We start from the raw sequence: 19464 nt of genomic DNA, 5'->3' as shown, positions 1-19464 counted from the left end.
GGGACACAGCCTCGCAAATTGTTAAGGGTGGGTCCCACTGGTTCATTGTGCTTCAGTTCCCGAGGGATGTTTTAAGGCTGTGTTAGCATTTTCACAATTCTGCAAAGTATTATTTATATGCTACTGTTTTAAAGCTACTAAATCTCTTTGGAACCTGGATGTAAAATTAAAACAACATAAAAAAAAAATCAAAGGAATTCCTCAAACACTTAAACAAAACCTCATGCAAAAACAATAGCATTGTAAGCAATTGTAAACAATAATAGGTTTCTGAGCTGTTAAAATAAAAATAAATAATCATATAGGTGCTTATTTCATCATTAACAAGAGGCTCAGTGGCACAGGAAAACCCAATAGCCATTGTCAAGGTAACAAACTATTTTAAACAAGATAAATGGAAGGTGAAAGAGCTTTTTTCGAATCTTCTATATTACTTTTACCTTTCGAGTTCTTTTGGTTTAAACTTCCACCAAGTATCTGGCTCTCGGAACATGACTTTGTATTTGTACTGCTGAGCCTGAATAAACATACAATATAGAAGGCAAAACATATCAGGGATTCCTTATTTCCATGAAAGAGCACACTGCATACAAAACATACATAAATAATAAATCAGGTGCTCAATATACAAAACAAATTGAACACTCCAGAAATATACTGACCCTGGGCTATGCTTTATTTGTTATGAAGATGGAGTTCCATAGTAATCTATGTGATTTAGATGCATAACTCCCATAAAAAATAATTAAATGTGTTTCGTTTTTATCAAATTGTTTCTTCATACCCGATCTAATCTAGTTTGTTCAGCTAGTGTTTTGAAAACTCAAAATTTTATACCATACACAATCTCTTTTTTTTTATTTCAGTTCATTCAATTATTTCTGCTTGCGTTTTCACTGATTATACATAAGATGGAATAAAATTCAGCCTGCTCTTTAAAAACCACATTTGCTCCATAGTACAAACACCTACATTTCTCAGTAAAGTAGATACAATACTAGGACATATGTACCAAGTAACACAATGCTAATTTTAAACACTTTTCTGCTTGTGGGAGCAATTCTCCCCTGTTGAAATCAAACAGAGACTGGAGAGAGGCCTAAGACCTTATTTGAAAATATGTTCTCAGCTTAGTTATCAATCTTTTTTTATAACACTCAAATTATTATACTAACCAGAGCAATATAAGGCTTCATTTCCCATGCTTGTATATTTGTGTTGTCTATTATTATAGGAGATACTCCCTTTTCAAATGCTTTTTTTGCTGAAAGACATGTGTGCGCAAAAGAATAAGGTATGGTTACATTTTTTTTATAATAAACTTGATATCCAGTCTTATTTTTAAAAATAAGCCATATATTTGACAGTCATCCAAAGAGCTGATATTTTAGTTTGCATTCTTTGCTTCCAAATTCATTTTCATTTAAGCTCCCTATCACCAACGTAAAACATGCTGTATTATACAATGAACATGTGTGAATAATAAAGGAATGAAAATACAGAGGTAGACTCATAAATATGACCAATCAGTAAATTATACTAAAAAACTAGATCATTTGAAAGTGGACCTTTTTGTTGTACACACAATTTTTGGTTTTATAACATTCTTAAAATAAGAGACACTGCATAAACTGTATAAGTATGAAAAATCAAAAGTTTTTTTTATAGGTTTTATACACAGTAACTAGACATTTATACCCACTGGCTTAAAAAAAAAAGTACGCTGTTCCAAAATAGTTGCCTTCACCAATTAGTCACTGTTGAATCAGTACTTTTTACTATAAATCCATTTTTTTAAGCAGAAACCAAATTCTAAAAATGTAATTGTGGTTAAGATTTAATATAGAAAAACCTGAGAATATGGTTCTGTGGAGAGTTCAGTGAAGGAAAAAACAAAACAAAACTGACTGTAACAACACTGTTTACTGGTTTCTTTTGTCCTTGTGTTTTCATTGTAATTTTCTCAATAATTCACTGCCTAAGAAAGAAAGTTCAAAAGCAAGGAAAGTTTTATTTAAGCACTGCATGTATAACACTCCCAACTGCCTTGATATCTGAATGCAAATAATAATTACTGATCTTAGTATTTATAGAAATATTTCTAGGAGACAGCACAGCCTACCATTTTAAGACTGGGACACAAAGCAGAATATATACCAAAATATAATCCAAGAAGAAAATAATACTGCATTTACCCAAATCTAAGATGACTTCCCCCCCAATAAATTTGTTATAATTTGCCATGTATAGAATCTAATTAGTGGTCATTTTCAGTATGTCCCCTGCAACTGCTGTAGTGGGGAAAGCAACGGCAGAGAATGAAGGTCCAGATCCCTTCCCCATTGCTCCCCTGCCCCTTGTCCCTACCCAGGTCCGCCTCCGCCACCCACTGCTATGCAATGCCCCTCTGTGCCTATGCCTGACCCTGTTCTTCACCCTCCGTGCTTGTGCCTGTCCCCACCGTGTAGCTTGCCTTCCCACCTCCTACCCCCACCATTACCCACCCTCCAACTCCCCCAACTCTCCCACCCCCCAACTCCCCCACCTCCTGCCCCCCACCTCCCCTTTACCTTTTGCTGCAGCCCTACTCCTCCATGGCAATCAGCAGCAGCACACCCCTGGCCTGGCCCGGCCTCAACCCATGGAGAAGCAGGAAGGCTCCAGGTTTCCCCACCACGGTCTCCTTCAAGCCCCCCCCCAGCTGCATATCCCTCCCCTGCGAAAAAAGTCATTTTGGTGCAAGACAGGCAATGGCTCAGCTCTAGCTTCAGCCCCAAGCCCAGAGCCATAGCTGGAGCTGAGCTGTGCCTGCCCCAGGCTGGTACTCAAATCCAAGACAATGCTTTTTTCCTCCATGCTGATTTTGGGGGGGGGGGGGGGGGGGGGGGGGGGGGGGAACTCATCTTGGATTTGCATAGATCACAGAATCATAGAAAATGAGGGTTGAAAGGGACCTCAGGAAGTCATCTAGTCCAACCCCCTGCTCAAGGCAGGATCAACCCCAACTAGATCATCCCAGCTAGAGCTTTGTCAAGCCGGGTCTTAAAAGCCTCCAAGGATAGAAATTCCAAAACCCCTCTGGGTAACCTCTTCCAGTGTTTTACAACCTTCCTAGTAAGTAAGTTTTTCCCTAATATCTAATCTAAACTTTCCTTGCTGCAACATGAATATGGTATAGCTGTATAGAAGTAGATATTGCTTAGTAAAGCACACAAATTGGAGATATTTATTATACATAACTTTAAATATGCACCTCTAAAATGGGATTTAGCACTCAACCTCTAGCACAATAATTGTATTTACTCATTTATGTTAATCCAAAGTCAGGCAGAAGGCAGGTATATTTTGTGACTTAAAGACTAATTATATTTTACTTTTATAATTATTACAGACAAGAATTATAGAACAGACTACTTTTTATTAGCTTTCAACAGCATGTAACCAAATAAACAGTTTGTATTTAGTTCTTACCTTGTATGTTATTCCACTCATGTGCTTCTCCTAAGCAATTTGCATCATACTGGTATTGTTCATTTTTATAAAAGTAATCATCAGTACTGAGAATAATTCCACTTGGGTTATCCTCTAGCAAATTCCTATGAAAGATAACATTAAAGCAGCATTTTTTTCTTCAATGTTTGCCTCTACCCATTAAATACATATGCAGAGTCCTGCACACATATATATGGTTTGGTGTGGACCCAGAAACACAGCCTCTGAGGGAAGCTTCAATCTCAGGGAAATACAGAGTCAATGACACAATTGTCACTCTCTAGTCAGGCTATAGTCATCCATGGAAAGTAACTGAAGGAAAATAACCTTGCAATGTGACTCCTTCAAATTCTGGTGCCAAATAGTCAAGAAGGAAAGAGAGCCCAAGGAAAAAATAGTATCTGTATCTAGTGAGGTACTTCTGCATCAGTCCCACACAAATTTATATTTGCTTACCTGGCATTATTAAATATCTACATAAGTCTGAAATGGACTATAACATAACATATGTACAAAAGATCTACCTCTCAAAAGCCTTTGAACTGAATGAAAACTAAAAACTGGATTCTTCAATCTAGCAAGTTAAGTTTGCCCCCATTTAAATGGTGCAAATGAGCTGGAATTTAAATAGTTCGGAAATTTCCCCCCCCTGTGAAAGTGGGATTTTGATCTATCCAAAACTGCCAGAGCTGGCCATGTTCAACTCTACCTGCAGTTATGTCACAAGAAAGTGTAAGGAATGTCCCAGATGGACAGGAAGAGCTGACTGAACTGAACTCTAGCATAGCTGATCCTCTGGTGGCATAAACTCCAATATGAACTTTGAACCACTCGTAAAGCTCAGAGCAGGCCCCCTCCCACATCCAGAAGAGATATCCAGCAAAGACAGACCACTAAGAATTAGTGGCTCAGCTTCCTGCAGCTACAATTACCCACATACAATTTAGACAAAATAGTGAATCAGGGCATATGCACAACTTTCTACAAATACCAGAAAACTCTTCCTGGTTTTTCTCTCTTATTAAATCCTATAATCTGACTGTTAAGCATTTTTTTTAATAAGCATACAATATAAAATGTTCTACCTTGCCAAAAAAGATTTTCCTGATCCTGGAACCCCTCTGAGAAGAACAAGTACTTGACCTACAAGATGTGTTTTTTTTCTCATTGTGTGACAAACAGATGGCTGGTGTACTTGAGAGAGGTTCATTTTTTGGTTTCCATCTTGATGTCCCCATATCTTCAGAGAAGCATTGCTATCTTGGACATTTGAAACAACTGAAGAGGAAAAAGGCACTCCTTTTCCAAAAGTCCTAAAATCAGAAGCAGGTCTCCACTGTCCAGGACTGATAGCAACTGGAGTTACGAAGCTGTGACTGCCACTTAACGGATATAACTCAGAAGCTATTGGATTCCAAGGAGGCTGATGAAGTTGCTGTGGTGATGTAGAAAAATTAAAGTTACAACTATGCTCAAACTGCTGAAAATCTGAGAGATTTAATGGTTTGAAACTGGATCCTTCAAAAGATGTAAATGCATCAGGGATAAAAATGTTTCTATGGCCACTGCATGCAGCCATATCCTCTTCCTGTTGTTCATAGCATTTTGAACTGGAATTTCCAAAAACAGCTGTTCCAGATTCTAGAAGTTCATGGGAGGACTGACCAAAAGTACAGTTCAAACTTTCATCATTGGAAACAACATTTTGCATTTGATCGGGATTTTTATGACCCATTTCCCAGTTTGTTAGTTCAATGATTTCTGGAGCTGCACCATTGTCAGCATGTATATCTGGCAGCCTACAGTCTTTTAATACCCGTGTAAAATTGTCCATGTCAGCTGATGATCTCTCTTTCATTTGGAGGCTTGATTGACGTACTCCTGGCTGAGGAGATTTGTTACATGTAGTGCAAAGTGTCAAGGAGAAGTTTTCTAACTTTGCATTGTTTATCTCAGATTGAAAAAGCATGGCATTACAGCCTAATGTGGATTTTTTCCATTCAGGAGATTCAGTAATGGCAATAGAACTACTGTATTCAGTAGCTTGCAATTTGTCCTCCAGTGTGTATTTCTCAAAAGCATTTTGTATCAAAGAATCCAGTTCTTCAGTCAACTGAATATCAGGCGATAGGACCTTTTCTGTTTCTTTTTTAAAATTTACAGGATCTTTTTTTGCAGAACTTTCTATCATTGCTTCATTTGCAAGAGACCTTTGCTGCTGAACAAGAGCTAGAGATGATGCTACTGAATCAAACCCTGAGACTTCTGAAGATGCTACACCGTTAGCAGCTGTAGACAGTTCTAGCAGCCAATCCATTGCACGTTCAACTGTTAAAGAAAATAAAATGTGATCAAGAGAAACAACAGATGCTAATTTTGATTTCATTTAAGTAAAGTTTTACAGTCTATATTACAGGAAATATTAATTTGTTATAACAGCATTGAATAAAATGAATAGAAAACAGAATTTACTATACTTTCTCCTAAATCTCAATAAAACCTAATGCTCACTAGAATTAAAGACTCAACTGAATTTGCACAGACTGCAAAATAATAACACAATATGACTGAAAGGTAGTTAAACTGAGAAGCTAAATTTAACCTTGGTGAGGAAGGAAAAGATTACATTGGATAATTAAACAGACACTTGAATTTAATCTACCTTTCACAGAAAAAATAGAAAGAAATGGACAGAAATAATCACTAAGAGAGAATTATATACACAGAAAAAAACATAAGCATAGAAACTGTGTTGTTGCATCCAAGAGCATTTAAAAATGGCATAGCTTAGGGCTGTCCAACTTCTCAGTGGCCAAGGGCCACACTCCACATATTCCACACCAATCAGGGCTGCACATCTTGGAGGCCACACTAGTGAGAGCCACAGACCCCTGGGTTGCATACCCCTACCCCACACTGTGCAAATGGTCAGCCTCTGCCACATACACTACTGCATGACACTGCAATCATGCCCTACTCTCTTAGGCAGAAGCAGGAAGCCAAAGCTGATGGAAGAATGGGAGCCTAGAGACCCCAGTTGCAGAAGCAGCTAGAGAGGTACAGGGAACAGCAAACCAGGTAGGAACCCAAATGCTGCACATTAATCTGTCACAGACTGTGCATGGGCCCCAGGCCACCAGTTAGACAGCCCTGGTATGAAAATCCAGTTAACTGCACCATTTTTATAAAGCTAAAAAACTAAGTTTATAGTGTTAGCAGTTGTTATGAACTTGAAAAGCAACAAAACTGCAAATCAAAATTTAAAGCAATGATTCTCAACCAGGGTGCCATGAGATCCTTTGAAGAGTGGTTCAGGATGCCACACAACCTTAGCACTCTTAGGTGTGCAAATGATTCACAAGATAAACCCAGAGATGTCAAACAAAAATCCATAGTGTCAAAAACCATTCTGACCTGTTATGATCTTTCTGTGCTCTTTGCAAAGAAAGAATTACTGTATTATTTTTCTGCTTTAAGGACTTGGGAGAAGAGCTTAACATTACTAAAATAAGCTGGAACTTAACTGTTTATTCCAAAGGGATATGTAGTTGTTGTTATCTATGTAGAAAAACCCTATTTTAAATTCAGATCCTTTGGCAGGGCTGGGTACATGATCCCTTTAATCAAGAGAAAATACAGGTTTCCCTCGCTTTATGCAGGTTCTATATGTGCAAATTTGCTCTTATGCAATGACCCATTTTATACCAAAAATTTGTTATATGCAAGGTAATTTCACACCTATGCGATCTGTGTGGTGGAAACCCAGAGTCAACTGCTTTGTGTGGTACATTGTGGGAGTGATAAGCACCAAAATATAGTCTCCTGTGCGGATCTGTGCTCCTTGCACGTTGTCTACGACATGTGTTTCTGTAGTTGCTAGCCCCATTATGATAGTGCCCTGTGCTTATGTGTACTGTCTGCTGTTGGAGAGTACCAAAATTGTCTTGTAAAAGAGGTAGAAATGGGTCTGGGGGCAGTACAGTCGAGGTCTTGGAACATATGCCTATTTGCTACATTGTAAAGTGGGTTCCCTTTATGTGAATTCAAGTTATGTGCCATTTTCCAGGAACGCATGTACAGCATAAAGCGAGGGAAACCCGTATTTAGCTTTTCCTCAGTCTATTACGTCAACTACTCAAAACAATAGTTTATGGGCTGATGTACTGATGTAGTGAAAATTCTAATATTATAAAAGACTTAGTCTGTCTGTCAGTAACGCTTTACTTGCACTCTGACTGGTTGCTTCGGCAGCCAAGAGTGCTCTGGACAAAAAGAGGCACATGGCAGAGCACCACCATAACAGCGGGGACTGAGGGGCCAGAGCAGGGGGGGCAAGGCCAGCAGAGATGGCCTGGCCCCCAGTGCCCTGCTCTTTGGAGGCAGAGGGGGACGATGGGGACCGGAGTGCCGCCACGATGGAGGGAATGGAGTGGGAAGGCAAGGCCAGTCCCCCTCCCCCACCACCCTGCTCACTGAAGTCAGAGGCCAGAGTGCCCACCACCCCCACAACAGCCGGTGGGGGGGGAGGCAGTGGGGGAGAGGGGGGGGGTGGGTTTACCGGTGGCTGAGCCCCCCGCAGCCACCACTGTGGTCACAGGCCCCAGCCCCAAGAGGCAAGCAGGGGAGCAGCCACAGCCTTATCGGAAAGCGACAGGGGGACGGAAATTACTCCGGCCCCAGCCCAAAGCAGCAATGGGGAGGCGGGTAGCGGTTGCGGCCCTGGCCCAAGGTGAGGAGGCCAGATGCAGGCCTCTGTCCCCACCCGCCTCCCCCCCAGCATCATTCTTGATGGGCAATTTGCTAGTATCAACACAAAATTAAAATGTTAACTTCCCTTTTTGAATCTGTTCATAGGAGGAAAATAAGAAAACCAAGCCAAAGACTATGACTATATGACGAAGATTGCAGAATGAAACTGCTAAAGAGAAACAAACACTTTTCTTATGAATGATTTTCTGTTCCTCTCTCATGTTACATGTTCCCTCAGAGTACTTAGCTAGGCCAATATGAAAAACGCATTAGGTGTATCTACGCGTCACTGTATGGCGACATTGCTACAGCACCATGCTTTAGTATTTCCTTTTGGCACAGTAACAGCACTCTTACAGAATGCAATATGGGCTCTTACTACACCATGCACATGGCACATAGGTAAATTTTGCACCTACATCACTGTAGTGGCATGCTATACTGGAAGAGTGTGTTGCTACAATGAGGTAGCTGGTGATCACGTGTAGATCTACGTCATCATAGGGCAACATGTACCCATTCAGTTAAAATGTATAGAGAAGTATAACAAAAAAGAAATTATATTTAAAAACAGGAAAGATTGGGGATTTGTTATCTTTCAGATGGCAAAATTTTCTTATGGAATGCAGCCACTTATACAACAAACAGCATTTAATTTACCTTTAAAATCACATTCAGAAAGAACCATATAAACCACAGTAGGTTCCAGGTCAGAAAACATTTCTGACATACTGTTGAAGAGCTCTTCTTTATTGACACTGTACATTTCCTGTGACATGGTCATATCTCTTGATGATGGCTCCAGTCCCTCAACAGTATTAACAGTTCTATCAAAGTTCACAATCTTCCTAGAGGGACTTACACCAGGATTTTTTCGTTTCTTTGGCATTCTGTTTTCCAAAACCAGCTGCCTTTTTATTTTACTTTGCCCACGAGGTTGATTATCTCAAGTTCAGAGAAAACAAGACGATGCACTTTTTATATCACCAATGCCCATATTAGCAGTAGCAGACCTAGAGGGAAAACAGTAGAGAAATATGCAAATGAATTTGTATGAATTTCCTTTTAAATATATGCAAAGAAGATCTGAAAAGTTTTTTTTTTCCTGAGAGTTGTTTTTCCTTCTTTCAAAGGGCCACAAAAAGCGCATATACTTCTTTCTTTATAAATTAGATATTCAAGTCTTGTCTGAACAAACAAGCGATCATAATGATGTTACAGAAGGAGGGCAAATGAAAAAGGAAGGAATATCAGGCAAAGAATTTAAAACGGGGCAAAAATTTTTTTGGGCAGTGCAAAAAACACCTGCAACCTCGATTTGTTAAATGTTGGCATGGTGAGGCAGATGGCAGGGGAGCCACTAGGGGCCCAATCCTTGTTGTGAAGGACCAGCCCCTCCCCTGCAATCTAACCCAAGGCACATGTGCTAAGCAAAGTGCCTTCACACGCCATGCTCTGTCACCTGTGCAGGGGGAGGAGGTTACCTACCCTTGGTTTAAAATACTTTTTGTCAATACATGATTAATTTTGATGACTAGTTAAATGTTTTGGGGAAATGCAATCTTTCTTGAAGATTGAGGACCTACAGCCCTTTAATGAAGGTGTTAAAGATCATAGTAAACACATCCAACATCTCCCAAAAGTCTTCTATCAAGACAAAAAAAGAAATAGCACGTCTAAAGTATTAAATGAGCAGAAGTTTGATAAAAAAAACTTTCAGAACTATATTTATCATAAAAAATTAGAAAAAGGGGGGCCATCCCCTTTTTCTAAGATCCTTCAAATGCCACTTTTACAGAATAAAATGTAATAGCACATTAAAATTATTGTAATCACTGCATTAACTAACATCTGACTCTTCATAATGAAAAAACTTCAGTTTGTGGTTTTCTCTTCAAGTTGACAGTAGCTGGTAACACTACAAACTTAGTACAAAGAACCGAGTAGTAACCAGGATCCTGAAATGGCTGGCTACAAATCTAAGAACCTTGGATTAACTACAGCGAACCATCACTAATCCATGATCATATGATCAGTGATTTTAAAATATGTTTTTTTCCTACTTAAAAAGAACTGTCCCAGTGATGGCCATCTTGACTGGTCCACCAACAATCTAGCAAACGCACTTAATAATTTACTAGTACACTTGACTCTTCTCTCCCTGGGTCATCATCAGGGCATGTATGAGGACAGCATCATCTTTAGTACTACAGGATGGTAACAATCCCTATTATTCTTCAGTGATCTCTTCTGGTCAGATGAAAACACACACAATTTTAAAAGTTCCAGAGGAACTGGTGGTTGGCCCACTTGGGTTGTATTAAGTTAGATACAAATACGGGATCATCAAGAATCTCAGAAAAAAATCCTGCCTCCCTAAAGTGGAGCTCAGAGAGATTTAAAAAAGGAGTCTGAAACAAAGAGGATGTCAAGAAAGAGTGAAGCAAGTCATGAGATGAAAGAATGCACAAAATCAGAAAGAGATACTTCACTTCCAAAAGTAAAGGAAGAATGGTAATGAATGAGAAACTGAAGAAAGCAAAAGAAGAATCAGAGAAAGAAGTAAAATAGTATAATAGATAACTCTTTGGGTCACATAGTTCTCTGTTATGCTTTTTCTGAAACTGGGTGTTTAATTTCTCATAAGCATGTTTTAAATTTTACTCATTGGATAATATTAACTTTGAAGAAGAAAAAAATATTATTTTTCTCCTTACAGTTTCCTATTTTCTTGGACTTGATGGCAGAGCTTAGCTACAGCTAAATAATGCCACATGAATATTAAAAAGAAAATCACTCCTGCTTCACAAGAAGAGAGCTTAGCCCTCAAATCCATATTACTAAACCTGAGATGAGGTAAGAAAAACATTTTTGTAAAGTTATTTCAGAATGCTAAGTAATTAGTCTTTATTCTCTTGCAGTTATGTCAGACCAGAATTGATCTGTTTCCAAATGTACAGACCCAACTTCCACACACATTCCTTATATATTTGTTAATCTGATTTCAAAGTAGAAGTTGCTCTCTCTCTTTTTAGAAGGCCAGCATTAAAATTAAAATTGCCGTTAGTATCTTGCACAAGCTGAAGTGCCTTTGTCAACTACGTGGAGAATATTATAGATTGTTTTCATTATCTTTCTTTTAGTTTTGAAGGATATTGATCTAAATTTGAAAGACTCCAGAATCTCTAGGTAGTAATTCATTTATATAATATGAAGTAGAATAAAAACGTTGGTCAAGGGCTTAGTAAATCATGCTACACATAAAGGGGCTAAATCAGAAGGCAAGACTGATCTCACTTCACATTTTTTACAATATTAGAACTACAGAATATACAATTAAATTATTAGGTAACAGGTATAATAAGATGAGCAGAAGTTCTTTTATAGGCATTGTATAATTAATTTATGAATCTCATTGCTGCAAGATGTTGTAGGGGCTGGTAGTTCAACCATGTTTATAACGGCCAGATAAGTTTATGCAGGATAGGCCCATCAGTGGATATTAAACATGATAGCTCGGATATATCCTCCACATTAGGATTTCCTAGGCTCCTGAATGCTGGAAGCTGTAAAGGAAGACGTGAAGAGACGGATCAATCTTGATAGGCCCTATATTCATACACCTCCTTCCCTCAGCATGTTACTGTCACTGTCATATATGGGATACTGGACTCGACAGACATGTGATGTGACCCAGTATAGCATATCATCTTCTTGAGCTCCTTATCCTCCAATTTCTCAAATTCCATATACTATTCAGCCCCTGAAAAAGTTAGCGAAACTAATGTTAGTTATAAAATGTGGAAAAAATTCAGGTATCTACAACTATCATACAAGGTTTTTTGGGTAAATGTGATATCTTTAATTAGACCAACTAAACAGATGGAAGAAATTGTTCTTTGCAAACTTCCAGGCACAAACATCCTTCTTCAGGCATAGAGAGAATCTGCTGGTGGCTCCAGATTACAGATAACCCTTCTTCTAAAACATTTCTTATTGGCTGGCATTAGACTGCCACTCATCATACTGACTGTTGTGAATCTCAGTCCTAGATGCCTAAATCTCTCCTTTTAAAATGCAAGGAACTTCAGCATTTAACTGCAAACTCCACTCCTGGAACCAGATACCTAACTTTAAGGCATGGGAATGCTCAGAGCCCATACACCTAAGTCCCTCTTTTAAACCTGACCTAGAGTATATAGGGGCCTGTCTAGAACCCTAATAAACATTCACCATATATCTAGCTTTTCAGTAATTAAAACTTCTTTTTGTTAGAATTAGCCAATTCAGAAAAAATTAAATAAATTTCCAACAACCCTGGTATACAGTGCCTGCACTTCAGTAATCAGAACTGCAGGTCAACCTTGGACAAGCACCTAGCTGGGATCATCTGACCCCAGCACTCCTTCCTGCCCAGGGCAGGTTGTCAGACTTGATGACCTATTGAGGTCCCTTCCGACCCTAACATCTATGAATCTATGAACCTCATCTATACATTCTGGGAAATACAGTATAAATCACCCTGTATTTAGCTTTCTGTATTGAGCTCTGGATAGGAGTGCTTTCCTAGATTAAAATGGGACAGTAATATCATGGTGATTTAGATGTAGTGATGGATAGGGCTATACTGAACCCATATAGAAATGGAATTCCAGATAATTAGCCAGGGACTGTTATCTGCTCTGTAGTTCATGATTCAATACTAGGTACCTCTGTTGTACATGTATCCAATTAAAGTAAACCGCTGTTTCACTTCAGCATTGATGAAAGGCAATGTTCCTTTGTGGCACAGGTTTCAACTTTACTTTTTTTCCTTCTTCAAATGAGCTTTTCAAGGACATGCATCTCTTAGCATTAAAAATGCTCCCACGAGATCACTCAGCTATATAAGAGAGCACATGTGCAGAAGTCTACTTTTATGAAAATTACCTTTCAATGAGCTGATGAATTAAAGTTATTGAGAAAAATGGATTTTCATGGCTGAAAAGATTAGCTAGTACTCTGAGCATCTCAGATGTTTTAAGGGCTGCAAATTTACTGACTGGCTAGTATTGGATTATTGGATCCGTGCGCGGGGCGAGGGCAGGCTGCCGCTGCGGGCTTTGCCCTGGGTGCCAAACTTTGTTGTTATAGCACTGATTCAGTCAGCCATGAACATAAAAGACACTTCCAATTTTGGAGGCTGGTGCTTGAAACTTGTTTTATTTTGGTACTTGGAGATTTAACTTGTGTGGCGGCAACGTGCCTCAACAAGCATGAGAGGAGGTGAGAGAGGTCTGCGGGGTGCACAAAACCCCAAGGCAGAACCCCGGGGGGAAAGAATTACCTCCGGAAAACACGGCGGTGCAGGAGCCGGATCCACGGCTACAGCCGTACAAGCTGCCATTACGGCAGTTTTTGAAACAGCTGTTCCTGGGGAGGGAAGCAGCTGGGCCAATCGGCCGCTGCGGGAAGGTTTAAAAATGCCAGCAGCACCTGCGGGGGGGGGAGCAGGAGAAAGACAGTGAGCAAGCAGGCAGCATGCTGGCCGTTCTGATGCTCCTGCCGGGGAGAGGCACAAGTCAGGCTGTGCCGTCTCGGCGCGGGAGGCAGGGCTCACCTCCAGTCCTCTGCCAGGGATCAGCAAGAGGAAAGTCCTGAGCTCCCAGCTAAGGGGGAGCAGGGAGAGACCTGTACTCCCCTGTGGAGACAGGGATCTAGGAGAGGTAGAGCAAGGGAGAGGGGCAGAAGCCCCTAGAAGGCATTGGGAAGGGGAAGGCAGCTCCACGAGCCTCCCTGTCCCAGAAGAACTCTACTTCTAAAAAGGAAAAGTGGGGCGGCAGGGCAAGCCGACGAGGAAGTGAGGACTACCATCCTACCAGCCCAGGACCGGTTGGCGAGTGGACGGGGTGTAGGGGTGGCGGAGCCCCGTGGAACAACGCACTCTGTAACCATGAGTACACCTGTGTTGGGAGGGACCCCTCCGAGCAGATCTCCGCTAGGACCCTCCCCATAAGAGTGTATCAGCAAAGTCATGGCAGGCGAGACGAGGGGGAGGGGACACCGTACCGGCAGGTGACTACATACAGACAACCACCGTCATCACAACTTGGAACAGTGAATATGGCAAAAGTTTTCTTGGGTCTCTCTGGTTTGCTTCTGCCATTACTGTCATTCTCACTACATAAGTGAATCATGGTCTTGCCAAAGGATCCAAAATAGTGGCAGCATTTGGGCTACCCTGGAGCAGACTTCTTAACTTGATCAGGACAAATTATTTCATCCAGATTTTCTTACTCAAAAACTCTGTTCAAAAGTTGAACCTCAGTCTTTGCTTCTTAAAAACTACAATGTTGCAGTTCAATATTTACATATAGATATAGGTGCTTCATTTCATAGTAAGAAAAGGAACCATGAGAGGGGCAAGAAGAAGCAGCTTTAGTTCCACCCTACAGTGCACAGTGGCTATTGAAGCAACACCAAAGGAGGGTATGCTCAAAGCAGAGGAGTGAGAGGGCAAGTTGGGACCAGGAGTCAGGGCCATTTTCCTCAATCTGCTACCCAGTCTATGTCAGGATAGCACAACATGCTGCCACTTATTTGGCTCTTACTACTCACTGCTACATGAGACCCCCCAGAAAATGTATGCCACCTTAACTAGTCATGAAATACTTTTTCATATTGATGTGCACAAAACACAGATGGTTTCCTCCATTAAACATGGCAAGATTCTATTCATCTGCAAAGAGATGCTGTCATAAACCTAAATGATCTGCATGCAAATACATTGTTGATATACTCAACGTACAAAGAAGTTTGCTCATTCTCTTTCCTTTCATTTCAATAACTGCTGTTTCTTTCTGGCAAATGTATATAAATGTAAAGTTAAAACAGTTAAAAGCCACACTGATACAACTTAAAAGAATAAAATGAAAGGAGAATGAGCCAGTGAACTCCTTTCTTCTTCACACCCCACATTAATGATATTTATAACTAATATGCATTTTGAAAATGTAGAGGAAAACCAATGAAGCATTTAAGAAAACTGGCTTGCTCCATTACCAAACACATTCCCATCCTGCCCTCTGAAACATCAGATTGTACCTCAGAAACATTTATGCAGCCTCATTTTACAAGCATTGCATATACACTACTTATTTACCAAGACACCATCTTAACATCTTTTCATCGTTGATGCAATGATAATGATTCTTCAGAAGCGAAGGGAGCTAAAGGAAACACATTGCACCTGGAAACAAACTTGCTGGAATGGCTCTAGGACCACACGTCCCTGGTGGTCACCTACCATCCCAAGCTAGAACAGATCAGAAGAATCACCAAATAACTACAGCCTATGCTCAACAAAGATTAGATCTTGAGAGAAATATTCCCAGCCTCTCCACTCCTGGCTTTCAAACAGCCCCCAAACCTTGCCCAAAAGACATCAAGTGGAACACAACCTGGCCTTGGCAAGTAATGCTTAACCTGTCAGCACATCTCCACTGCCACTATTATCAATATCCCCCCCCCATAAAAAACCCCATCAGAATCCATGGTTCCTACACAATCCTTCCTAAAATGTGATATACCTGATCCAATGCACCAAGTGCCCTCATGGCAACTATGTGGGTAAAATTAAACAGCAACTAGGCGCCAGAAAACTGCAAAAACAGCAGCCAACCAAAACCAGCAACTCTTACAGAAAAAATAAAGGACTGTCCCAGGGGGGATGAAGGAAAAGGGGCAGGAGACCCCTCCCGTGGTGTGGTTTAAGGTGGGGACAGCCTGCCATAACAACAAGCAGAAAAGCCCGGAGAAGAGGGTAAACTTACCCCTTGTAGAAACAGCCAAGCCAAACAAGCCGTAGAGGGAAGGAATGCCCACATGGTTCGTCAGCTGCTTTTAACTGCGGCTGAGACTGGCACGGCAAGATGATGTCATTGAAGAATGCCACCCAGCAAAGATAAAAGCCAGTGGTGGAGAAACAGCTGGGGGAACGCCGCAGAGAACAAGCTGTGGGGCTGTTCCCCAGAATGGACAAGGACCTCCCAGCAAAGGGAAGGAGAAGCTGAAGAGAGACCCAACAGAGGGGTCCAAAATTTAATTAAAGGAGATGCCACACCGAACAACGAGGGAGCTGGGCCAAGGGGAAGGTGTCGAGGAATGGCGAGGTTGAATGCAGGACACGTGAGTGGGGGTAGGCCCATCCCCGGAATTTCAGTTATTTTACTTTTGATTCGTTCAAAGCCTAGGGCAAGGGAGGAGGGCCACAAGTGACGTTCGAAGGACGAAAGGAGCTGGGACCACTGCAGAGACCCCAGTTTTAAAACCCCTTATGGAGGCACAATTTGATAAAATCAAATCAACTATAAAAGAAATTGGGGGCAGGGTCACAGATCTGGAGATAAAGGTAGAGAGAAACCTACAATCAGCAGTAAAGTTTCAAAATAAAATTAAGATGATTGAAAAAAAGAAAAGGAACTTGCAGAGAAAACTGAGATTATAGAAAATCGTGAGCGAAGAAATAACATAAGAATAAGAGGACTCCCAAGGTGAAGGGAGATCCAGTCAAATATTCACAACAGGTATTCCACTCTTTCCTACAGCTGAAAACAAAGACAACTGTCCTTGGAGAGGGAGCACACAGAGCTCTCCAACACTACCCCCACCAATTCAAACAAACAGAGAAATGATACTACATTTGCTCTTTTTTAAACAAAAGCAGTAGATTCAGAAGAAAGTTAGAGAGACTTCTGATCCTAGTCTGAAAGGATATAAAACACAAGTGTTTCAGACTTGTCACAGGCAACATTAAGAAAAAGGAAGGAATGGAGTGAAATTATAGCTTCAGAGAAGCAACCAAAATACAGATAGGGTTTTCCTTTTAAATTGATTTCCATACATCAAAAACAGCACTACATTATAACACAGAAAAAGGGTCTTAAAATCCTTCAGAAACTAAACTTCATGCAGAGTGCCTTGGACTCTCAGCCTCAAAGTGACATAGAGAAGCAACATCATAATACTAAAACTGTTTGGTTCAGGAGAAAAAAGATACCAAAGCATAAAGGACAAGTAGACTACAAAAAGTCACAAAACTAGGGCTATTCAAGAGAATTTTAGTGGGACTGAATAGTATGAGGGAGAAGAGACAAAATGGATAAAGGAATATCACAAGGGTTTGAGGTGGGAGAGATTAAAGAGTAATGCTGGGAACCAAAATAATTAGGAAAATGGGGAAGTAAAGACATATTCTAAAGTTAAAAGCAAAAGGTAAGGGAGTTGGGGACAGGTATACATATAGTGTGACATGAGAAGAGATTGGGGAGAGGTCTGAAATATAGCTCTGCACTAATCCCTCCAGCAAACAGTACCTGACTAACAGTAATAAATTACCATGACTCCCCTAGTAGGAGTCAGGAACCTCCCAGGAAGGAAGGAGTTCACTGTTCATGTGGGAAAGAATTAAACATTCCTTTCCATCTGAGGGTTAGGGTGAATCCATATTTCAGGAAAGAGGTAAAGGGGATAAAAATAAGGATCATTTGAGGATCCAAGTGAGAAGGAAACTGGACTGGGCAGATAAGGGGGAGGAGCAGGTGCTTTAATAAATATTTTTAGGGCAAGAATGTATAAAACAATACACAGGGACCAAAGAGTATTTCAGACATATTAAAATAGACCAAACGTAATCTTGACATGCTTTATTTGTATTTTCTTATAATATACAGAGGTGAAGGCAGTTCTACCTAAAATATATTATTCACCAGCCAATACGCCAGTGTCCCTAGCCAAACTTTTGAATTTTAACATATATAAACATTACATTGATAGCACAGCTGGTAAGTTATAAACAACTGTTGCATTTTATTTCCTTTGTAAATATGTAATAACTCCAACCTCATGCAATTCCTGTGTATTACTCCAGTGCTAGAGTTTTGTTTTGCTTGAATAAAAAAAAGTCAATTTTTACCTTCCATTAATAAAAGTTCAAAGCACACAAAATAATGTACATCAAGGGGCTACAACTTAACTGCTAAAATTCAGTTAAAGGCACTAAACAATATGTGCCAAATAAACATAACACAAGTTTAAATACTTTTCTATTCCTCTTAACCATCTCAGTTTTTTTTAAATATAATTCTAAAATATTACACAAGACTAAGTGTTATAGCTTGGGCAGAGCCAGTGGGCTCTATTAGACAAGGAAGTGATTCTGGAATAAGACAGGTATACCTTTAAAACACAGCTGTCCAACTGGCAGCCTAAGAGGAGTTAATGTACAGCCCCTGAGTTCCCAGTTGGTCAACCCTTCTCATTCCAGCTGCTACAGCCGGGTCTCTAGACTTCCTGCCACTCCCATAGGAGGAGCTGAGGTGAGGGACACCCACACACATTGGGGGAGGGCAGGGGTGGAGCCCACACACACAGTACAATGCCCACCAGCATGGTACAGTGGTAGAGGGGGGGGACGCACCTGTTCATGTGATGTGTGCAACGGGGTGCATCCTGGCAGCTTCTCGCTCATATCAGTGTAACCCCCTGGGCACATGGCCCCTGCTGGCATGGTCTACACAGTGTACAGCCTCCAGCCTCTTAGACACCATGCAGCCCACATTTAAAACAGAGCAATTCAAGAAAATCCCTTGGTGTGGACACACATGTGCTGGAAAGACTGTTTATACAGGGAGTTCATCTGGAATAACTACAGTGAAACAGACAAAAAAACACTCTAATATGGTTTCAAACATGTTAGTCTAGATTTTAATAAGGGGTTTTGATCACGTTAATCTAACACAGTTAAGAAAATATTATACCTTTTCTGTCTGTCAAAGCAGGCCTACGTGAAAGGCAACAGCTTTAAGAAAACAATGAAAATTACCTTTACATTTCACCTTTTGTGTTGACTAGTATAGAAAGCAATCTATATGTTTATTTGGCACACAGTGTTTTTACCTTCCATTAATAATGTAATGTTTATATAGGTTAATATTCAAAAGTTTGGCTAGGGACACTGGCGTATTGGCTGGTGAATAATATATATTAGGTAGAACTGCCTCCACCTCTGTATATTATAAGGAAATACAAATAAAGGTAAAAAGGTAAAAATACAAAAAAAGGTAAAAAGGTAAAAATTAACTTTTTTTTATTCAAGCAAAACAAACTCTAGCACTGGAGTTATCTTGGTGTGCAGGAGGGCAAAGAAAGTGCAATTGCTGCTGCCTAGTCAGAGATTTGGAGAGA

General features: G+C 40.4%; 1 protein-coding gene across 2 annotated transcripts in view; it reads right to left on the bottom strand.

The window, feature by feature from the left end:
• Nucleotides 1–19464, bottom strand: part of N4BP2 (NEDD4 binding protein 2) — a 62149-nt gene that overhangs the window by 31208 nt on the left and 11477 nt on the right. The window contains exons 4-8 of one of the 2 annotated variants that reach the window (XM_019480718.2): nt 8902–9254; nt 4578–5820; nt 3472–3596; nt 1176–1264; nt 441–517 (exon numbers count right to left, since the gene is read on the bottom strand). In XM_019480718.2, coding sequence (XP_019336263.1) covers nt 441–517; nt 1176–1264; nt 3472–3596; nt 4578–5820; nt 8902–9130 — 1763 coding nt within the window. In that variant the 5' untranslated portion in view covers nt 9131–9254. The remainder of the gene's footprint in view (nt 1–440; nt 518–1175; nt 1265–3471; nt 3597–4577; nt 5821–8901; nt 9255–19464) is intronic. The other variant, XM_019480724.2, reaches the window with a different exon arrangement.

This window comes from Alligator mississippiensis, chromosome 2 (genome assembly GCF_030867095.1).
Source record: "Alligator mississippiensis isolate rAllMis1 chromosome 2, rAllMis1, whole genome shotgun sequence".
NCBI classification, from domain to species: domain Eukaryota; kingdom Metazoa; phylum Chordata; order Crocodylia; family Alligatoridae; genus Alligator; species Alligator mississippiensis.
Note: the sequence above shows the minus strand (reverse complement) of the source record. Positions and strands in the feature narration are given on the sequence as shown.